A 20,564-nucleotide genomic window follows, 5' to 3' on the forward strand; every position below is an offset into this window, starting at 1 on the left:
GCCCCCACCGCCTCCCAGACTTCTCTCCGCCCCAGGTAGGTAATGGCTCACTCCATTTTCAGGTTTCTTTTTGTGTTTTCCTGGGCCCATGAAGATCCAGTGAGCGTGGCCGAGGGCAGCCCTGCCTTCTTGGTAATTTTCCACTGTCCAGGCAGGAGGGAAGCCAAGGCCCAACTTTCCCCTGCAGTCTGCAAAACGCCTTTCCCACAGCACGCTCCTGCGAGATGGAGAAGGATGTTTCTCCATCAGTTAATCAGATAAAAGTCAATCTCCATTTGATGAGTGACTTGGCCTGGATTGTTCCGAAGGCCAGATCTTTAAAGGGGGCAGCTGCTGGGGACTGGTCTTAAATAGCCCCCCTCCCCCAACACACAGTTCTATTTCTCTATTATAATTTACATTTAAGGAGGCAGTTAGGGTAGAACCAAAGTCAATGCTCTGGGAGCAAAGTTACAAGATGCCTTTCAGCTCTGTGCACCGAATTCTGCTAAAACCTCTCTGTGACTTGTTTGCCTTGGACAATTTCATCTCTGAACAATTTGATTGCGCCGTCATTCAAACAAAGGAGCGTTTCTTTAGCCAGAAATGGCCTCAGCCCTGACCTCTACATGGTAAAGTTCCCTGTTTACAATTGCTACTTGATAAGGTCTCTCCAAAGGAGGTTCTGTATTTCACATGGTTCCTTCAAGTTCCCACCTATAGGATGCCTGTGATCATGTCCATATCTACCTCATTAAACACATCTCCATGGAATTATTTGGGATGTATTTTCGATAACCTTGGCACAAAGCTTGTTGTCTGGTAGGCTGTGTTTCCAGTCTCTTGGTCCCCATTCAGTGATGCAATGTTCTGGAGGATCTTTGCAATTTGTGTGAATTCCTGCATTTTGACTGTGAGGCCTTTATATATCTCCATCCTTCCCTGACACCCTGTGGCCCATTGCTTCTCAAAGCCTGGCCTTCAAATGACCTGCTTCAGCATAACCCAAAGCATTTGTTTTAAAATGCATCTTCATGGGCCCACTTCAAACCCACTGAGCCAGAGTTTTTGGGGTGGGACTTGGGAAGTGTCACAATAACAAGTACTGAAGTGATTCAAATGCAAGTTACAGTTGAGAACCTAGGCCTGCCAGGCCCTCTGCTCCGGGCCTCTGCCGGATCCTTCTCTCCCGGGATGCTCACTGGCCTCTCTCCTGAAAGAATCCCTGGGCCTGCACCTACTCTTGGAGATCACTCCTTTCCCTTCCTTTAGAATTCCTCAGTCTCCCACATTTTGGGCCCCACGGCACGTAGCTCCCAGTGGTTTGTATTTGATGATCCACATCCCCCAGCTAGGGTCCCTTCAGGTCATCTTGTGCTCACTGAGCATCTGTGTCAGACAGAGGAGAAGGACTGTCCTGGCCTTCTGGAATCTCAGCCCTCCAAGGGAAGGCCATCCTGTCAGCAACCCACAAAGAGTGGCCTGAGAGAACACAGAAATGGTTTGCCAGGTGCACTGGAAATACCTGAATAGTTAAGCAAAACAGCCCCAGTAAATAGTAACAGGGGTCTTTAAGAATAAATGGGATTGGCCGGACATGGTGGCTCATGCCTGTAATTCCAGCACTTTGGGAGGCCAAGGTGGGTGGATCACGAGGTCAGGAGATCGAGACCAGCCTGGCCAACATGGTAAAACCCTGTCTCCACTAAAAATACAAAAATTAGCCGGGCGTGGTGGCGGGCACCTGTAATCCCCGCTACTCCAGAGGCTAAGGCAGGAGAATCGCTTGAACTCGGGAGGCGGAGCTTACTGTGAGCTGAGATTGCGCCACTGCACTCTAGCCTGGGCCACAAAGTGAGACTCCATCTCAAAAAAAAAAAAAAAAATGAATGGATTGTTCCAGGTTGCTAAGCAGGTTGGAGGAAAAGGGCATCCAAGCAGAAGGAAGAGGGTGGACTAAGGCTTGGAAGTGTGGCTCTGTGAGACTCCTCTTGAGAGTCACAAGCCCTTCAGTGGCTTGAAAGGGTGGCCAAGGAGGAGGACCTAGAAGGGCCTGTGTGCCTGGCTGAGCAGATCGCATTTCATCCTATAGGTCATTGTTTGCCAAACAATGACCTACATTCATGCATATCCAAGTACCATCTCTCATTTGCTTTATTTTTTCTTTAAATAAACTCACTTTTGTGTGTATACAAGTTAATTTCTTTATCTTTACAAAACTACTGTAAATGAGAAACCAGTACCACTTGCATAAATGGAAGGTGACCATAATAATAAATGCAATGGAAGCAAACCAGGGTTTTAAAATTCCAGCCTTCTCTGGAAGATTCTGAGCTTGAGGCTTCCTCTCTATTTGTTAAAAACGGGAGAGAAGTAAGCGGTAGAGAGATGTCAAAGTCATAGTAGCACAGTGCTGAGATCTTCTCTATCAAGTAATCAGAAAGTTTGTAAGAGAATCAAAAGGAGCTCAAGTTTCTTATTACAGGTCTCAATGTGTTTGAGTGCTGGGTCTATGTACCATCTAAAATCAGCTTCATAACTGCAAGGACATGGACCCAAAGGTTTAGGAAACTGCTCTGGGCAGTGATGAGCCTACAAAGGTGTTAAGTGGGGAAGTGACAGGAGCCTGTATTGTCTGTTTCAAAAGATCAGCTGTTTTGACAATGTGGGTTGGATTGGAGTGGATTGGGGTTAAGCTGGCAGACTGGAGTCATGTGGGGGTCTCTTGAGATCATTCAGACCCCAGACCATCAAAGAGGGCCTGAAACCAGGCTGGGGGCTACAGAGATGGGAGGAGGCTAGAGGAGAGTGATTGGTTGGGTAGAGAGGAGAGAACTCATGTTGGATTTTGGGACTGAAGGTGCTTCTTGGGAGAGGAGAGTAAGAGAGGAGAGCTCTGTATGGCAGGACTTTTTCAGTTTCAAGTAGCAAAAACACATCTTGAAGTGGTTTAAGCAATACAAAAACTAGGAAGAAAGATGTTAGCTTGTGGGCTCATGTATCAGGATATCCAGTCAGCAGGTCTGCTGAATCCATGGTCTCAAATGATGATGGTATTGGATTTCTGTCTCTGTCTCTATCGCTCTCTCCTGATTTCTCCTGGGTTGCCTTTTCTCTCAGACTGGCTCAGTTCCTGTAGCTCCAGGCTCCAGCATTCCATCATCCTTACAGTCAGTAATCTCCCTAGGAAGAGACCTTCTGTTTCCCAATAGTCCAAGGGAAGCCCTGAGGCTGACTTTCACTGGACTAGCTTGGGTCATGTGCCCACTGGTGGACCAATCATGGTGGCTTATGGGATAGAATATGCTGGTTGGTCAGGACCAGGCCATGTGACCACCCCTGGAGTTGGGATGTGTGGATAGAGGCTCAGGGAGAGGTGGTTTCCCAAAGGAAAATCCGAATAGAAGGGCTATACCCCAAAAATAAGAACATGGCTACCAGGCCAGGAGGGCAGGGGATGTCTACCATAGCCATGGAGTGCCTCAGGCATGTAAGGTGGATTAGACCAGTGGTGGAGAATGTGATTTATTCATTCTCTTGGTCCTTGAGCTCAGCCCAGAGCCCTGCACACAAGTAGTGCCCGATAAATGTCAGAGCTACGGCCACATCTACAACTTCTGCCAAAATCATAAGATAGGGAGGTAGAGGTTGCAGTGAGCCGAGATCGTGCCACTGCACTCCAACCTGGGCAATAAGAACATAACTCCGCCTCAAAACAAAAACAAAAACAAAAAAACAAACGAACAATAACAACAGCAAGAAACAAGTGCCTGCTATATAACCCTGAAGGAATTCGTGTCTCCCAGAGGGCACAGGGCTTCAATGCTGTAGAGCCTCAGCTGTCACTCAACAGGTGTGCACTGAGCTCCAAGTGTGGGGCATGCAGTGGGCAGCAGACAGCTCCTGCCCTCATGGAGTTCATGGTCCAGTGGACTGTCATTTGCAGAAGGTGTTCACAGGAGTGTCCCTTCCTGCCATCTCTCTGGATTCACTGGCTCAAGGCATGTGCCAGTCCTTGTCCCATTTGCTCCTCTGATGTCCTTTGCATTCTTGCCACTCACAAGGGCCTCTCATTTATCTGGCGAGCATTTGCCAGGCACCTGTTCTATGTCCAGCCCTGGGCTGGGCACCCTGAGGGTTACAGAGTCACACAGGGACTTGTCCACATCAGCAGGGCCCAGGTCATGGAAGACCAAGGGCTTGGCATAAGAGGCCGATTCCACGAGCCTTTCTTGAGCCTTTGTTGGCATGCTAGCCCTGCTGTTTCCTCCTCATGATTTTAAGAGAGCTGCTTAACCAAAGCCTCAGTTTCTTCCTTTGTAAAATAGGTTCATAGGCTACACCCACCCCATGGGGTTGACTTGAAGGTTCCTGAAAGTGGGAAGTACTTTTGAAAACTAGACAGGTATCCATTGCTGTAAACATCCTGTGGGCGCATTCTGATGAAGAGCAGCCTGTGAGTGCCAGCCAGACCTGGGGGATAAAGAGGTGCTGTTGGGAAGGGGATACATAATTCCAAAAGGGGCAGGGAGGGCGGATTTAGGAAGACATGAGAGAATTCCCAGGTAGAATTCCCAGGTGGGAGCAGAGGGAGGCTGGACAGGCCATGAAGAAGAAGGAGTGGCCAAAGCAGAGGCCCAGAATTAGCAGCCTAAGGATCAGGCAGGAAGCTCCCTGCTGAAGTGATATTGATCCACAAATGTGTTGAGCTTTGGTGTGTGTGTCTGGGATAAAGGGAGAAAGAGGGGAGAGAGAAACACCTATTCGTGCAGGCCTGTGAAGTCCCCCCTTGAAGTAATGACCAGGAACATTTGCAGGGCATCCTTCACTTGGCCAGGCAGGCCTTGCTCTTCATCCAGACAGCACTTGCTGCTGCCCTGCCCCTCGTGGCAACCTGCTTGTCCTGGCTGGCCCAGGCCTCTGTAGGTTTTAGCCGCAAAGGTCCTGTGCTCCAGGAAACCCCTCAGTCCTGGATAAACTGGAACAGCGGGTCACCCTACTGCTGGGCCACCCTTCTGCTGGCAAAGGCAACAGTGGTTTTTCAAGTTGTTTTTTATTATGTTTATTTTGGGGGTGTCTGTTTTGTTCTAATTTGCCACGAATTTTTTTTTTTCTTTTTTTGAAAAGGAGTCTCTCTGTCACCCAGGCTGGAGTGCAGTGGCACAATCTCAGCTCACTGCAACCTCTGCCTCCCAGGTTCAAGTGATTCTCTTGCCTCAGCCTCCCTAGTAGCTGGGATTACAGACGTGAGCCACCATGCCCGGCCAATTTTTGTATTTTTAGTAGAGACAGGATTTCACCATGTTGGTCAGGCTGTTCTGAAACTCCTGACCTCAGGTGATCCGCCCGCCTTGGCCTCCTCAAGTGCTGGGATTACAGGCGTGAGCCTCTGTGCCCGGCCACCATGAATCTTTTGAGAGTCCTGACTTCCCTCCCCCACTTCATTGCTGGAGGGGGCAGTGTGGCTTCCTATTCCTCTGTGGCGGGCCCAGCTGTGTGCCCTACTCCCAGCAGCCCTACCCCGTGCCCCGCCTGCCTTGGAGAAAGAGCATGGAAAGGGATCTAGTGAAGCGGAAGGTTCTTGAGCAGCATCTCCACTTTCTGCCCTTGGGTTTTTCAGGCTCTGCCCACAACCCTCACTTTGAGTCTGGGCACTCGACCAGGGGTCTCCAGCTTGAGCTTGTATCAGAAGCACCTGGAGAGCTCGTTTGGTCACAGATCACTGGAGCTCATCCCCAGAATTCCTGACTTGGGAGGTCTGGGGTGGGGCCCGAGGACTTCCATTTCAATTCCATTCTCAGATGATGCTGACGCTGTTGGTCATAGGAGCACACTTTGAGAAACTGTGCCCTAGAGAATGACAGTCCCAGCAAGGGGCTCTGGGGCCAGCCCCAGGCCTTTCATTGCTAACTCAGACCCTGGCCATGTCACATCGTCTCAGAGCCTCAGTTTTCTCATATGATTCCTACCTGCAGAGGCATTGTAATGAAGATTAGAAATTACCCAGGCCATCCTGGGCAGACACTTTGTGCTCAAAAGGTGGTGTCATAGAGCGGTGGCTCAGAACCTGGCTTCCTCCCTCTAGACCTGGGGTCCAACCCTTGTTCATTAGCTAAGTGATTTGGGCAAGGAATCCCTAACTGCTTGGAGCCCCAATTTCCAAATGTGTGGAATGGAGTTAACAACCCCACCTGCTGCACATGGGTGGTTGGAAGGATTTGATGCCCTAAAACTAACACAGCACAGAGCCTGGAACCTAGTTAACATGTAATAAGTGGCAGCTCATAAATAATTCTAATGCAAGCAGTAGAAATGAGAACAGGTCACTAACCTTCAGATTGGGAGTTGCTTCTGCAGAGTTCCAGCATCTCTCTGCTGAGATGGGAGCATCAGATTAGTAACTCTGAGGATGAGATGGGCTCTCAAAGGAGGTGTAGACTCCCCTGGATCTTCAACAGGAAAGAAAAGGTTTTCAGAGAGTCCCACCTGTGTCTCTTCTGGGCAGCCCTTGCCAGGCATGTGATCCTCAGTGTCAACTGGAGTGCCCCTGGTGAAGGTATTTCTGGAAGGCACGAGTGGGCATGAACCCTGGCAGAGCCAGAGGCCTGCTTGCAGCCTGAACAAAAAGCCTTCAGCAGCCGCCAGAGCCCAGGACCTGAGCTTGCTTTGTAAATGTCAGCCGTGGCCTGCCCATCCCCGCCTGTGACTCAGATGGTGCAGGCCATGGAAGGAGATGTGTACCAGCCCTCAAGCAAAGCACATACACCCCCTCCGTGAGACCTGCTTCCAAGGCTGATGGGGCCAAAAATAGCTGTGGCAGAACAGAGGCGTGAGCCTGCATTTCCATAGTGCCTGTCTTGAAGGAGTTCAAAGCACTGATAGAGATTTTATTGGGGCATTAATTTTGTTCTTGGAAAAATTGGAAGGAGGTTAAGTGACTCTTCCAAGGTCACACAACATTGGTGGGGCCAGGAATAGGGTCACCTGGTTCTTCTCCTGTGTGCCAAAGGCCACGTTTCAACAGAGAAAGAGACAAATGGGACTGTGGAAGTTCTAAGATGCTTCCTTTTTCTCACCCAGGACACTAGAAAGAAACCAATACTTAGTTCCCGGTACTGTTGGAGAGAAGCTCTGCTCGCCTCATCTCATTTAATCCTCAAACCCTTCTTTGTAATCGGTGGTATTATTGCCAGTTTTTATGAGGAGCTGAGAGGTTCAGAGAGGGTGAGTTACTTATTCTAGGCTGCCCAGCTGGAGAGGAAGGGAGGTTATTCAAGGCTATCTGATTACTTCCTGCTGTGGCCCCTGCCTAAATCTTCCCTCCACTGCTGAGAGGCAGCTTCAGGGACCCCCGTTTCCTTTCCTTCCGTGGGCCTCACTCCTTCCTGTCTTGGAGCCTTTGCATATATAGTCCTTCTGTCCACCAGCCTCCCTCTCGAAGTAGAACCTTAACTCATGCTGATATCAGCTCAGATTCCCTTTCTTTCTTCAGGAAGACCTTCCTTGACTTCCACAAATGTCACACCAGTCCCTGTTCTGGTCATTTACAGCTGCAGAACGAACTATTCCAAAAGCTACAACACCAACGTATTTTCTTTCTCTTGCTGCTGCAGGAGTTGACGGGCTCTACCTGGAGATCCCTGCTTGGGGTCTTTCATGCAACTGTGGTCTGTCAGTCAGATCTGGGGCCACCATGAAGGCTTCCTCTCCCATGTCTGGTGGTGGATGCTGGCTGTAGATTGGGTCCTCAGCTGGAGCTGTTCACTCTAACACTTCCATGTGATGCCGCCTTGTGAACTGGGCTTCCTTACAACATGGTGGCTAAATTTGAAGGTTGAGAGGCTGATGGAAGCTGTATCCCTTTTGATGATGCAGTTGAGGAAGTCACCCAGCGTCAGTTCCACTGCATTCTGTTTTTTAGAATCAAGCGACCAGGGCTGCCTCATATTCAAACAGTGGGGAATTACACACCACCCGATGGAGGAGTGTCAGAGAAGTTGCTTACATTTGGAAACCATACCGCCCTGCATCCACATGCACACACACACATACATGCACACACTCTTTGAATTTTTCATTTTCCTTTGTAGCAGTTATTCCACCTTTAAATATGTAACTAATGACTTGACCAATGCTTGATCCTTTGTTAGACATACACAATTGTCCAGTGTCTACTGGGTCCTCAGTGATGGCCCCAGATCTTTAGCACATTCCTGGCACATCGTGAGTCCTCGGTAGCTACTAGTTCACTTATCTTACAGATATTGTTGAATATCTGGTATATGCCAGGCACTAGGTACTAGGTGCTGGGAATATAGTGGTGGACAGAACAGAAGGGCCCTGCAGTCACAGAGCTGGTAGGTTGATTGCTCTGTGTGTGCACTGGAGGGGGCAAGGCATGGTGGTATAGGAAATAAGCAAACCAAAACTATTACAGGAAAAATGGAAGATAAAGTGCTACAAACATAGAGAAAATCATACGATTTGATAGGGGTAACTGGGGGGCTGCCTGAGTGATGTGGACCGGAGATGGCATTTAAGCTGAGAGCTGACCGAAAGGGAGTGGCTGGAGGAAGATCTGGGGGAAGAGCTTTCTCATCAGAGGGAACAGCATATGCAAGGTCCTTGTGTGGAGAAGCACTCGGGGTGTGTGAAGGGCCAGCATGGCTGCTGCCTGCTACAAGGAAAGACTGCAGGAGGTGAGCCGACAGGGAGGCAGTGCCCGGACCGCACAGGGCTGTGGAGGCTAGAAAAGGAGTTTGGATTTTAGCTGAAGTGCAGCCAGAAGCCAGCAGATTTTGAGTAGGGGGTGTGGCATGCCCTCACGTGCACTTTACAGAGACTGACTCTGGAGAATAGAAGGAAGGGGAAGAGTGGGGGCTGGGAGCCCAGTGAGGAGGCTGTTGCCATGGGCCAGGCAAGTGATGGTGTAGGGAGAGATGGTGGTGGTGGGCTGGACCCAGGGTGGAGGCAGGAGGAGGTGTTACACCCTGGTCTGAGTTAAGATCATTCTGCAGCAGGGACTCACCCAGTGACGGCTGTGATCGTAGGGGGAAAGCAGAAGGAAGAATGCTGCTAGGTTTTGAGGAATGACTGTGGAAGAAGCCGCCAGATGTCACTCGGCGCTCCATCTCCTTGTCCTCCTGACATCTGTGATCCCATGAATGGGATGATGAAGCAGACTCAGGTGGTGCCGGGAAGGCGGTGGCTCAATTCCCCCACCCCCACCACCAGAGTGTTTTAGCTGCTGCCAGCAGAAGGACCCTGGCTCTGGGACATTCGCATGAATCCAAGGCTAGGCTTCATCACCGTAAAATGAAGTCCCTGCTGCTGGTGCAAACTAGAGTTGTGATGAGTTTCCGACTAACAAAAGAGGAGGTCCAGGCCTTGTGGTCCACAGAGCTGAGCGACAGGCACAGCAGGCGAAGCCAGTTCCCTTGACCTGCCTTCCCTGCAGGCGACAGGCTCCTTATGAAACCTCATGAATGCCGCTGCCCTAGCCCTTGGTTGGACACAGTGTGAGCCTGTGATGAGGGACTGTGGGCATCAAACACGGGCCATGTCACTTTGAATGTCTACTGCTTCAAGGGCTGTGTTCATGCCCAGCTCACTGCTGCCATTGATTCGGGCCTCTGGGTGTTGGATGCTTGTCTTTTGCTGGATCAGGGTTTGTGCCCTGTCATCCGCTTGCCTGGTCTGCAAGCAGAAAGGCCTGGAGGCCAGGCCAGGCTCTCGCTCTTTCCAGATGTGTGCTGGTCACGCAGCCTCTCTGAGCTTCAGTTTTCCCATCCTTCAAAGGGGGTTGTGCAAATTACACATGCGAGGGCCGGGCCCAGCCCTGGAACATTGTCCACTCACAGTAAGTGAGATCTCTTGTCACTATATAACCCTTGCTTGAGCAAAGTTCTTATCCAAACTGGCCTCAGCTCCTTCATCTATAAAATGGGCTGACTCTGCCTTGCATTCCCTTCTGTACAAAGCACAATGCAGATATGAACATGACTCCTGTCTCCAGACGAATCTGAGATCCATAAGAGCCTCTAGAATTGCTGGCCTTTTAAAAAAGTGATCTTTAGCCAATTGTAGTGGTGCACACCTATAATCTCAGCTACTCGGGAGTCTGAGGCAGGAGAATCGCTTGAACCCCAGAGGTGGAGGTCGCAGTTAGCCAAGATCGCAGCACTGCACTCCAGCCTGGACAACAGAGTGAGACTCCATCTCAAAAAAAAAAAAACAAAAGTGATCATATCTTTTTTAAGTACTGAATTTTCCTTTCCCAATGCAGTAAAAGGAATTGTTTCAGTCTTCTGTTTAAAGTATTTGTGTCCAGCAAATAATCAAAGCTTGCAAGTTTGAATATATTTTAATTTACTCGACAGACCTTTGCTTATTGATTTATTGAACATTTACCAAGGTTGTGCCATGGCAGGTTCTGGGACTACAAAGGTGAATTCAACACAACCCTGCCCTCGGACCCCTGCCTCTAGTTGGACACTGGAGCCCTGGCTGCATGTTGACAACACCTGGGGGCTTTAAAGATACCTGATTCCCAGGCCCGCCCTAGAGGGGAGTTTCAAGCTGCCCCAGGTGATGCTTGCGTGAATTAAGGTTGAGACTTTTGGCTGAAACCAGTGGCACAAAGTGGCCTGTATCAAAATAGGAACAGGTGAGGTATGATGGAACTTAGGCCCAAAAGGCTGGGGGAGTTGCAGGCAAAGAGGTGGGGAGGACACTGCACCTTCTCCGTGGCCACCTGCTGCCACCACTGCCACTAGGATGTTTGCAGGGGTTAGGCCCAACTCAATCCTGCCCTCCAAGAATTCCGTGTCTTATGTGGAGTCTGGACTGAAGACTGAGGTGGAAAAGGGAAACACGTCTCTTCAGGAGGCCGCATCTAGGCCTGGCATATGCTTCCTGGGTGCTTTTTTTAAAAAAAAAAATTTTTTTGTTGAGGTAAAATTCATACAATGTAGAATTCACCATTTTGACCATTTAAAAACATACAATGTAGGCCAGGGGCAGTGGCTCATGCCTGTAATCCCAGCACTTTGGGAGGCTAAGGTGGGCCGATCACAAGGTCAGGAGATCCAGACCACGGTGCAACCCCATCTCTATTAAAAATACAAAAAATCAGCCAGGCGCGGTGGCGGGCGCCTGTAGTCCCAGCTACTCAGAGAGGCTGAGGCAGGAGAATGGTGTGAACCTGAGAGGCGGAGTTTGCAGTGAGCCAAGATCGCGCCACTGCACTCCAGCCTGGGTGACAGAGCAAGACTCGGTCTCAAAAAAACAAACAAACAGAAAAACATACAATGTAAAGGGTCTTCAGTATATTCACAATGTTTGCAACCATCACCACCATGTCATTCCAGATCATGTTCATCACCCCTAAAAGAAACCCATACCTACCATCCCCTGCAACCACTGACCTTCTGCCTGCTTCCACGGATTTGCCTGTTCTGGATGTTTCACATGAACCTGAGTGTTCAGAGGCGGGTGAGCACAGCAGTCCAAGCCTCAGTTTCCTGATCTGCTAGTGGGGATGATGGCTCCTTCCTCCCTGTTTCCAGGCAGAATGGAGGGGGATGTGTAGGGTCAGCCCGCCGCCTAGTGTAAGGCAGGTCCTCGGAGGGTGTGGCCTTATAATGGCAGGAGATTCTGCAGGATGGGGAGTGTGATCCTGGCTGAAAGTCCCCACCTTTAGGCTCTAGTGCTAGCTCCGGCACCCCGGAACTCTGGCCTCAGGATGGCATTGTTCTGTGATTCCCAGCATGGGCTATGACGCAGGAACAGTGAGTTGACATTTACCTTAGCACAAGTTTGCTGAAGGGTCAGCCAACCCTTTGCTCCTGACCAGGACCCCACCCCCTGGTTCTGGGCTCTGGGACCTGATAGTGCAGGGCATTCTCTAACTTCTCATCCCTTTCCCTGTTCTTTCTCTCTCCAGCAGCAGGGTCCACAGTGAGACTCCCCTAGTTAGACCCTTGTGACCTTGGGAAAGCCTCTTAACGTGGCTAACCCTCAACTTCCTGATCTGTAAAATGGGACTCAGCCCACCACTTACTCAGTTGGGTTGTTTTGAATATTCAGTGAGATAGACATATTAATTAGTTAGCCCAGGGCTTGGCATACATTGTTCTTAATAAATGTAGCTGTTGTGATGTTTGCTGTTGCTGATCAGTATCACCTTCTTGGTCTGCCCACCTCCTTCAGGGCCTTCCTCTCTCTTTGGCACAACCTTCTCTGCCCAGACGATCTTGTCAGTTATTACAGATGTTGGTCATGGCGACATGAGGTTGGTTCAAGTCTTGTAGGCCACTCTGCCTATCAGTGGGCTCCAGGACCTGATGCCCTGTCATTTGTTCATTTGTTCATTCCTTCATTGAATCTCTCCGCTGTGTCCCAGGCACTGGGTAGAGATGAAAATAAAGAAGATATAGTCCTTATCAGTTAATCAGTTTGTATCTTATTTTCCTTCTTCATTTCTTCTTCTTAAGTTGCAAAACTTGACTTGGCCATGCACACTGAGGACATGAAACACAGTCACTGGTTTTGATTGTTTTGGTTTTGCTCTTCATGGGAAAATATTAAAGTGGATGTCTGCAAGGGATCTTTGCTGGGTGTGGGGATATAAGTGGACTCATTCACCTTCAGGGCTGAGGAGCGTCTGCAATTTGTTTATCAAAGGTTCGTTGAATTCTCTGTGTCATGCTGCGTGTGAGGCCGCAGGATGCAGGGATGACTAGAGTGAGGCTCCTGCCATTGCTGCACCCAGCTCTGTCCTGTGGTTGAAATCACCAATGTGTCTGTAGCGGGCAGTGACAAACTCACTTGGGTGGGAGAGATGCTGGCCTTGAAGGGAGCCAGTAATTCCTTGGGTATCACCTGATGCTGGCTTCTGGAGGCTAGAGGCTGGCTTCTTGTCATCCAATCATCCATCTCTCCCAGCACATCTGACTCTGAGGTGACTCACACTCAGAAGGGCCAAATGACTTTCTCAAGGCCCCCACCAAGGGAAGGCTCTGGGACCCAGACCCAGGTCTTTGGAATCTGGGTCTTGTTTTCTTTGCCTCTGCTGTTACCCAAGCACAATAGATGCCCTGAGCCATGTCTCAGGCAAGGGTGCTTTGAGGACGTGTTCATTTCATTGAACCATGAGGAGGCATTGGTTTACTGCCTTAGTGTCAAGAGTAGATGGGCATCTTCTGAAAAACTGATCTTTAAAAAATCTAGAGTCACTGTGCCTTGTGCAAGTGGCCTGGCTCCCTCTTTGGATACTACCTGGAAAGGTGGAGAAAAATGTGTGGCCCTGGGTGCAAAGGACTTTTGGCTTCTCCTTTTCTTAGCAGCTTCATGTTGGGTTCGGTTTTAGGTCACTACCCTCATTTTATATATTATCGGTCAAGGCAAATTAGAAAATCATCAAGTAAAATAAATTACTTAGAAAGCGTAGTTTCTGGGGAAGAGAACTTTCAGCTGGTCTTTGGGGGACTGCAGGGATGGAGCGTGAGGGTCCTGAGAACTGGGTATGCTAGGATTGGAGGTCTTCAGTGTTGACTTGGTTTCCCAAAGTGACTGATCATTAAGAGGGAGAGGAAAAATGCCTAAGGGACATTAATTTGAAGCAAGGATACTTTCATTTGCAAACTTATTCCCATGGTACTGATTCAGCAGTTACACCTGCACTTTCTTTCCCTAAATTCAAGTGATTTGGAACTCAGGTGCCATGCTGTAGCTGTGTGGCTTCAGAAAGAAGCTTTGCCCTCATGTAGACCTCCTTTTCCTCCTCGGGCTGATGACAGGGTCAAAATAATATGTTCAATGTTTACAATAGTGTCCAGTACAGGGTGGCCACTCTACCAAGGTTCGTTAGCCCATCTTGTTATGAAATTCATCTAGGATGTCCCATTTGTGTCCAGGACAAAGCAACCAGTCTGACCTATTAAGTGTCTGATCCGATCCCTGAGGACAGGGACTGTTTATGCCTCTGTGTCCTCCGAGGCAACACAGGGCTGGACACATGGAAAGTGCGTGCTGAGTGTTTGCGTAAATGAATGCATGCCTGGCTGGATGACAACGATGAAAGATCAACTCTGGAAGAGAAAGGAGGTAGGGAGGGGGCTTACATTTTGTAAGAGCCTGCCATTTGCCTGGGAGCATTTGGGGCCATGTCTTGGTTTTGGTTTCTCCAGGAACAGATGCTGAGATTTAAGTACTAGTGGCTATTTGAGAGGTGATTCCAGAAAACACCAGTAGGGCGTGTGGGGGGGACTCAATGGGAAAGGGACAGTAGCCAGTAAAGGGTGCTATGTCAAACCAATAACCCCAGCTCAATTCCCCAAGGAGCTCTGGGAAACGGTGCATACATACCTGAGAGTTACCCCAGGGCATATATGCACCGCCTCCCACCAGGCACAGTTAAGAGCTGGTCCAGGAAACATGGGAGTGTCACTTCCCTGGGCAGAGATATGTGGCCAGAAGGCACCAGCAGCATCTGCTAAAGGCAGTCATCTTTTTCCACTGTGACTGCCATGGGTGACCTGACACCTGCTCGCACTGGATGGCTCTCTCCCCTCTGCGGCTCTAGCTAGGAGTCCACACCTCTCTCTCCTACTCAGAAAAGTGCATTGGCATTTCAGCAAGTGTTCTCCTATCATGGGGAGACCTAAATTATGTATTTAAAGAGCAGTAAATCACTCACAAACATTTATTCATTCAACAAATATTTATAGAGCACTGAGTGTGCCAAGCACTACATTGTGGTCACAGACTGAGGATGACGCAGTGGAGAAGACGTGGTGAACCCATAGGGAAAGTTCACGGGGGAAGATCAGGGTTCTGTTTTTTCTCATGTGGAGTTTGAGATGCTTGTGGACAGCTTTGGGGGAGGGGGGGCAGAACATGCAGGAATTGCAGGCTAAACGATCCCCAGGGAGGGGTTGGCTGAGAGGAGAGGTATCCAACCAGGGCAGGGGTCCTGGAGGAGGTGCTGGCTGGGCTGGGATGGGAGACGATTCTCCAGCTGAAGGGGGGGTTTGGGGAAGGGAAGAAGGGCGGTGCTTCCACAGAGGAACCTGCAGGTTGGAGGCCAGAGAGCCTGGTCTGTTCTCTGAGAGATGAGCCAGTGGGGTGAGGACGGGCCGAGCCTGGCAGCCTGCAGATTCTGGACTTAGTCTCCAAGCAGGGAACGGTGGCTTGGGTCAGGCAGTGGCTTGGGGTTAGAAGGGTGGGAGTTTGAGAACCTTCAGTACTCAGTGACCGACCAGATGTGGGACGAGGGAGGAGGACCGCTAGGTGCCAATGTCTGATCGGATGCCTCTCTCGGAGGAAGAGTGTGACACATGGAGATCACTAGTCCCACGTTTTGTCACAAGGCATTGGAGATGCCATGAGACAGCAGAGGAGGCATTGGCTGGTGCCTCTGGAGTTGAAGGCAGAGGCCCAGGCTGGCCCCAGGGACGTGGGGTAGAGGCACCAGTGCTATGTCTCCAAAGCCATCAGAGATCACTGGGGAGAGTGTGGGGTGGGAGAAGAGACAGTGGGGACCGAGCCAGCAGAGGATCACAGGGAAGGAGAAGAGCCAACAACTGTGCTGGGACCTTGTGAGCCAAGAGAAGGAGCTGAGGACTGGAACTGCTCACCGATTAGCAGATGGGGCACGTATCCACCCCACCCCCACCCCCACTGCCCCTTTACCGGCTCCTCCCTCAACCTTCCTCAAGGCCTGGTGCCTGCAAGCTGCAGAGTGGACTGGAAGGAAGGAGGAGGGAGCAGCCAGTTCTGAAACAAATGGCCTCTTCGGCTGGGGCCATGGAAGGCAATCTGTGTCATGAGCTTCAATAGTCCAGGGAGGCTTCAGGGAGGAGGCGGAGCTCACTGCAGGTCTGGAAGGTAGGGAGAGATGAGCTCAGCCTTAGAAGGGTGAGCTGGCCTCCCAGGGTGGGCAATGGCATGAGCAAAGGTCAGGGAGCAGCATGGGTGTGGCCAGAGATGACCAGGGACCCCCAGTGCTGTCACAGGTATGTGCACTGGTGGAGGGTTTAGAGGTGGAGTCCCCAGGATGCTGGGAGCTGAGGCTAGGGAGGCAGGGGGCAGTGCTGGGGCAGCAGACTTTTATTCAGTCAAACATTTCTTGAGCATTTCTGTATCTTAGGAGCCTGTAATACACTATGAAACAAAATAGATGCTGAGTTCATATGCTGGCAGGGGACAGAGGGACCAGAAAGCCATGGATATGCTAGCCCCACAAGCTATTCAGTGTGCTGGAGGCAGCAAGTGCAGCAGAACAAGCTGGGGACGGGCCAGGTGGCAATCTGAAGAGAGGGTGGCATTTGAGTGGAGGTTGGTGGAGGTGAAGACCAATGCAGGCTGGCACCTGGGGAGACTGTCCCAGCAGAGAGGACAGCCAGGTCTGAGGCCTGGGGTGGAGGAGCAGCAAGAGGCCTGTGTGGCTGGAGTGGAGTTGGGGGCAGGGACAGGAGACAGGATGGGACAAGCAGATGGAGCAGGGCCTACACGCCGACGGAGGGTGGGTGTTTCTTTTTTTTTTTTTTTTTTTTTGAGACGGAGCCTTGCTCTGTCCCCCTGGCTGGAGTGCAGTGGCGCGATCTTGGCTCACTGCAAGCTCCGCCTCCCGGGTTCACCCCATTCTCCTGCCTCAGCCTCCCAAGTAGCTGGAACTACAGGCACCCGCCACCACGCCCAGCTAATTTTTTGTATTTTTAGTAGAGACGGGGTTTCACCATGGTCTCGATCTCCTGACCTTGTGATCCACCCGCCTCGGCCTCCCAAAGTGCTGGGATTACAGGCGTGAGCCACTGCGCCCGGCCCGGAGGGTGTTTCTTGACTCGGTGTGAAGTGGGGAGCCTGTGTAGGGTAGGGCTGAGGACGGGAACGATCTGACTCGTTCCTCGTCGGACACTCTGGCTGCTGTGCTGAGATGAGACTGTGGGGTTCAGGGCAGGAGCAGGGAGACCAATTACAAGCCTGCCACAGTGACTTGGGGGACAGGTGACAGCCACTGGGACCAGGTGGCACCAGGGGGAGGTGAGAATGGTTGGGTTCTGGATGGGAGCCTACTGTACTTCTGAGTCAGCCTGGTTCTGATGGGTGGTGTCCCGGGGGACCAGGACAGGACACAGAGAAGATAGCTGGACGCTTTTCCCTGGAGTGGCCCTGGAATTGGGGGGTGGGGGCTGTGCTGGAGCCAGGATGAGGCCATCTGATTTCATCTCCCAGCCAGCCCACCGAGCAACAGCTCCAATCCCAGCAGGGATTTGATGAGGCTGCCTGTAAATGACTGGCTACTGGTGCAATTAAAAGGGGGAGGGGAACGGTTTATGCATCTGCTGGGTGGGAGATGAACACTGTCACATCAGGGCTTCTTGGTGCGAAGGTGAGAGTGCTTCGTCACTGTCAGGAAGTGCTGGATTGGGCTGGGAAGCCTGGGCCAGCCCCACCTGCATCCCACAGGGTCCCAGGACTGGCATGTCCCCAAGCTGCCTCTTGGGTTTCCACACTACCACCTAGGCCCTGGCCCAGGGCAAGGCCCCTCTGACCATCGAGAGAGGTTGTTTCTGTGGATACAGAGCAACAGTCAGAGTCTGTAAGCAATACCGTGAGAGGACTCTCCTAAGGAAATCAGTGCTGACAAATGAAACAGAAAATCAGAAGGAGGCGAAATATGCTGGAAGGCAAGAGACACTCTTGGTTTCTGCTAAAAAAGTGCACAGCCCAAAACTCTTCTAATTTTCATAGTTAAGAACCAAGAAATGGAATCTGGATGTCCAGCGGGAGATCACTGCAGGTGATCGTGAGGTCCGTTCAATCATTCATTCACTTAGTGAACATCCGTTGAACACCAACTGTGGGCCAGATGCTGTGGGAGGGCGTGGGGAGCTGGGGACATAGGGATGGTCATGGGGAAGGAATAGAGACCACAGAGAGGGCCCTACCTTCCATGGGGAAGGCATGCCCGGGGAGGTCTCTCTTTGAGCTGGCTGATATTGGGAGGAGGAGAAGGAATTAGCCCCACGAAGATGAGGAAGAGCATTCCAGGCAGAGGGAACAGCACATACAAAGGCCCTGTGGTACAACCATCAGGGTTTGAGAAGCCCAGAGAAGGTCACACAGCTGGGCACAGTGACCGCAAGGGATAGTGGTATAAATGAGACTGGGAGGGTAGTCCCAAAATCGTGCAGGGCTTTATAAACCATAGCTTACATAGGACAGAGGTGGGTTTTTTGTTTTTGTTTTTGAGACAGAGTCTCACTCTGTTGCCCAAGCTGGAGTGCAGTGGTGCAATCTCGGCTCACTGCAACTTCTGCCTCCTTGGTTCAATCAATTCTCGTGCCTCAGCCTCCTGAATAGCTGAGATTACAGGTGCATGCCACCATGCCCAGCTAATTTTTTTTCATATTGTTAGTAGAGACAGCCTACTGTACTTCTGAGTTTCACCATGTTGGCCAGACTGATGTCGAACTCCTGGCTTCAAATGATCCACCCACCTCGGCCTCCCAAAGTGCTAGGATTATAGGCATGAGCCACTGTGCCCAGCCAGAGGTGGATTTTTTTTTTTCAAGTGCTATGGAAAACTGTTGAAGAGATTCTGACCATAGGGATGACACTTACAGATTTGCTTCTTAAGACAATCATTGGCATTTGACTGGAGAATAGATTGGGGTGGGGGGTAGTAACAGGGCTGGGAGCACACCAGTCAGGAAGCTATAGATGTTGCCAAGGTGATAGAAGTGGTGGCCTGGACTGGGGCAGCCATGGAGAGGAAGAGAGGTGATAGGTGCCAGATATAGTGAGAAGGAAGATGAGAAATTGATGCCAACAAGTGTTTGCTAAGTGTTTGCTAAGAGTTTGGTGGCCCTGGGGCCATCTGCCAGCAAGGGCATTGATTGACCCAGCTAGTGTGTACTGAGCACCTCCTGTGTACCAGGTGCTGGGTGGGGCAGCCGAGGGATGAGTGAGAGCTGCTCCCTGCTCTGGTGGAGCTCACCAGCTAGGGGAGAGGGGATAGGAAGCTGTCAGCCAGCAGGGAGTTCAGTGGGCATCAAGTGCTGTAGATGGTCCCTGAGCCATCAGAGATGGCTGCCTGGAGGAGGTGACACTAAACTCTGCCTCAGAGAACAGTTAGGACCCTGAAGAGCAGAGTAGGGAGGGGTGGAAGGGTGGGTGGAGGAGGTGCTCCAGGTAGAAGAAATGGCATTCACAAAGGTGGGTGGTATGAGAGGTATTTGGGGAACCTGAGTACAGCCCCACTTGGAGGAGGTAACAGGAGTGGGAACTGTCTCAGGGTGGATGGGCAGAGGAGTCTGGCAGTGATTCTGGAAGACCTAAAGGTTTTTGAGCAGCTGAAGTTAGTCGAGGTAGGACGATGAGTCTCACGGAGATGGGAAGGAGGCCGAGTTTCCTGCTCATGTGTGTGTCTGTGTTCAGTTCCTCACTGTGGCAACCACTGATTTCAAAGATTGTGCCAAGACGTTGCCTTGTTTTGTTCCCCCTGGCAGCCCAGGCTGTGGGGCTTGATTTATGCTACCTCTCCGTCTGCTTCTGTCTAAATATGGTCAGGCAGCCCTCGGGGACAGCGACTGTTGCCCTGTAGCAAGGGCCTTCCTGCAGCTTGTCAGCACCGGCTGTGACCTGGCTGTGGCATCCTTGCTGACCTTCGGCCTCTGGAGGAGGAGCCCAGTAAAGATTCAAGTGTCTCGGGTCAGCCTGTCTGGGAAGCTTCCAGACTGTGATGTCCAGTCCGGGGCCTCTGCCAAGGCCCAGAGCAGGGTGGTGAACACCATGTCCTTCCTAGAAGCTCCTCTGCCAGGGATGCCACCTCCTCCCCACTGGTTGCTCTCGCTGGTCTGTGGGGCTCCCAGGGGCAGAGCTGCCACTTGCCTTCTCATTCCACCAGGAGAATGGCTGGGCTGAGGGGATTCTAAGCTCTGTCTGTGCTGGAAATGCGAAGCGTCCTGGAACACTCAGGGAGGCTTCTCATTACTGCCCACAGGGGTTTTCTCCCCTCCCTGCCCTCCCTCTCTAGCCCTCTCCCTCATGCTCCCTTTTTTGCAAGTTGACGTGAATCCTCCCATGTGCACACACGCACACGCATATGCACACACGCACATGTACATGCCCACACACACAAATGCACACACATGCATGCATACGTGCACACACACATATGCACAGGCATGCACACACGCACATATGCATGGACTGTCCCCCACCCTCCTCTGCTCTCCTTCCCTTTCTCACCTTGAGCTGATTTTATCCCACCAGTGGTTCTCAATCAGGGGTAGAAACACCCCCTAGGATGCACTTGGAAATGGGGGTGTCTAGGTTTTGGTCGCCACAGTGACTGGGGAGTAAGCACTACTGGTATTTACTGGGGAGGGGCCGGGGATGAGAAATGTCATGCAACTGCAGGGACAGTTTCACACAACAGAGAACTGTCCCTCCCCATAAGCCAACAGAGACCCGCTGAGAAACTGCTTAGCCCTCAAGCCTCCTTTCCAAGCAGCCAGACTTCAAGTCCTAAACTCGTGCCCTGCGGAGAGTTGATTCTTTCCATTTTTGGAAAATTC

General features: G+C 51.0%; 1 protein-coding gene across 1 annotated transcript in view; it reads left to right on the top strand.

Moving 5' to 3' along the window:
- PRIMA1 (proline rich membrane anchor 1) overlaps positions 1-20,564 on the top strand; it is a 68,484-nt gene that overhangs the window by 8,181 nt on the left and 39,739 nt on the right. Inside the window, exon 3 of the mRNA XM_011951562.1 lies at positions 1-35. This exon is cut by the window's left edge and continues 18 nt beyond it. Coding sequence (XP_011806952.1) covers positions 1-35 — 35 coding nt within the window. The remainder of the gene's footprint in view (positions 36-20,564) is intronic.

Source organism: Colobus angolensis, unplaced genomic scaffold (genome assembly GCF_000951035.1).
Source record: "Colobus angolensis palliatus isolate OR3802 unplaced genomic scaffold, Cang.pa_1.0 Scaffold32, whole genome shotgun sequence".
In the NCBI taxonomy this organism is placed as follows: Eukaryota; Metazoa; Chordata; class Mammalia; order Primates; family Cercopithecidae; genus Colobus; species Colobus angolensis.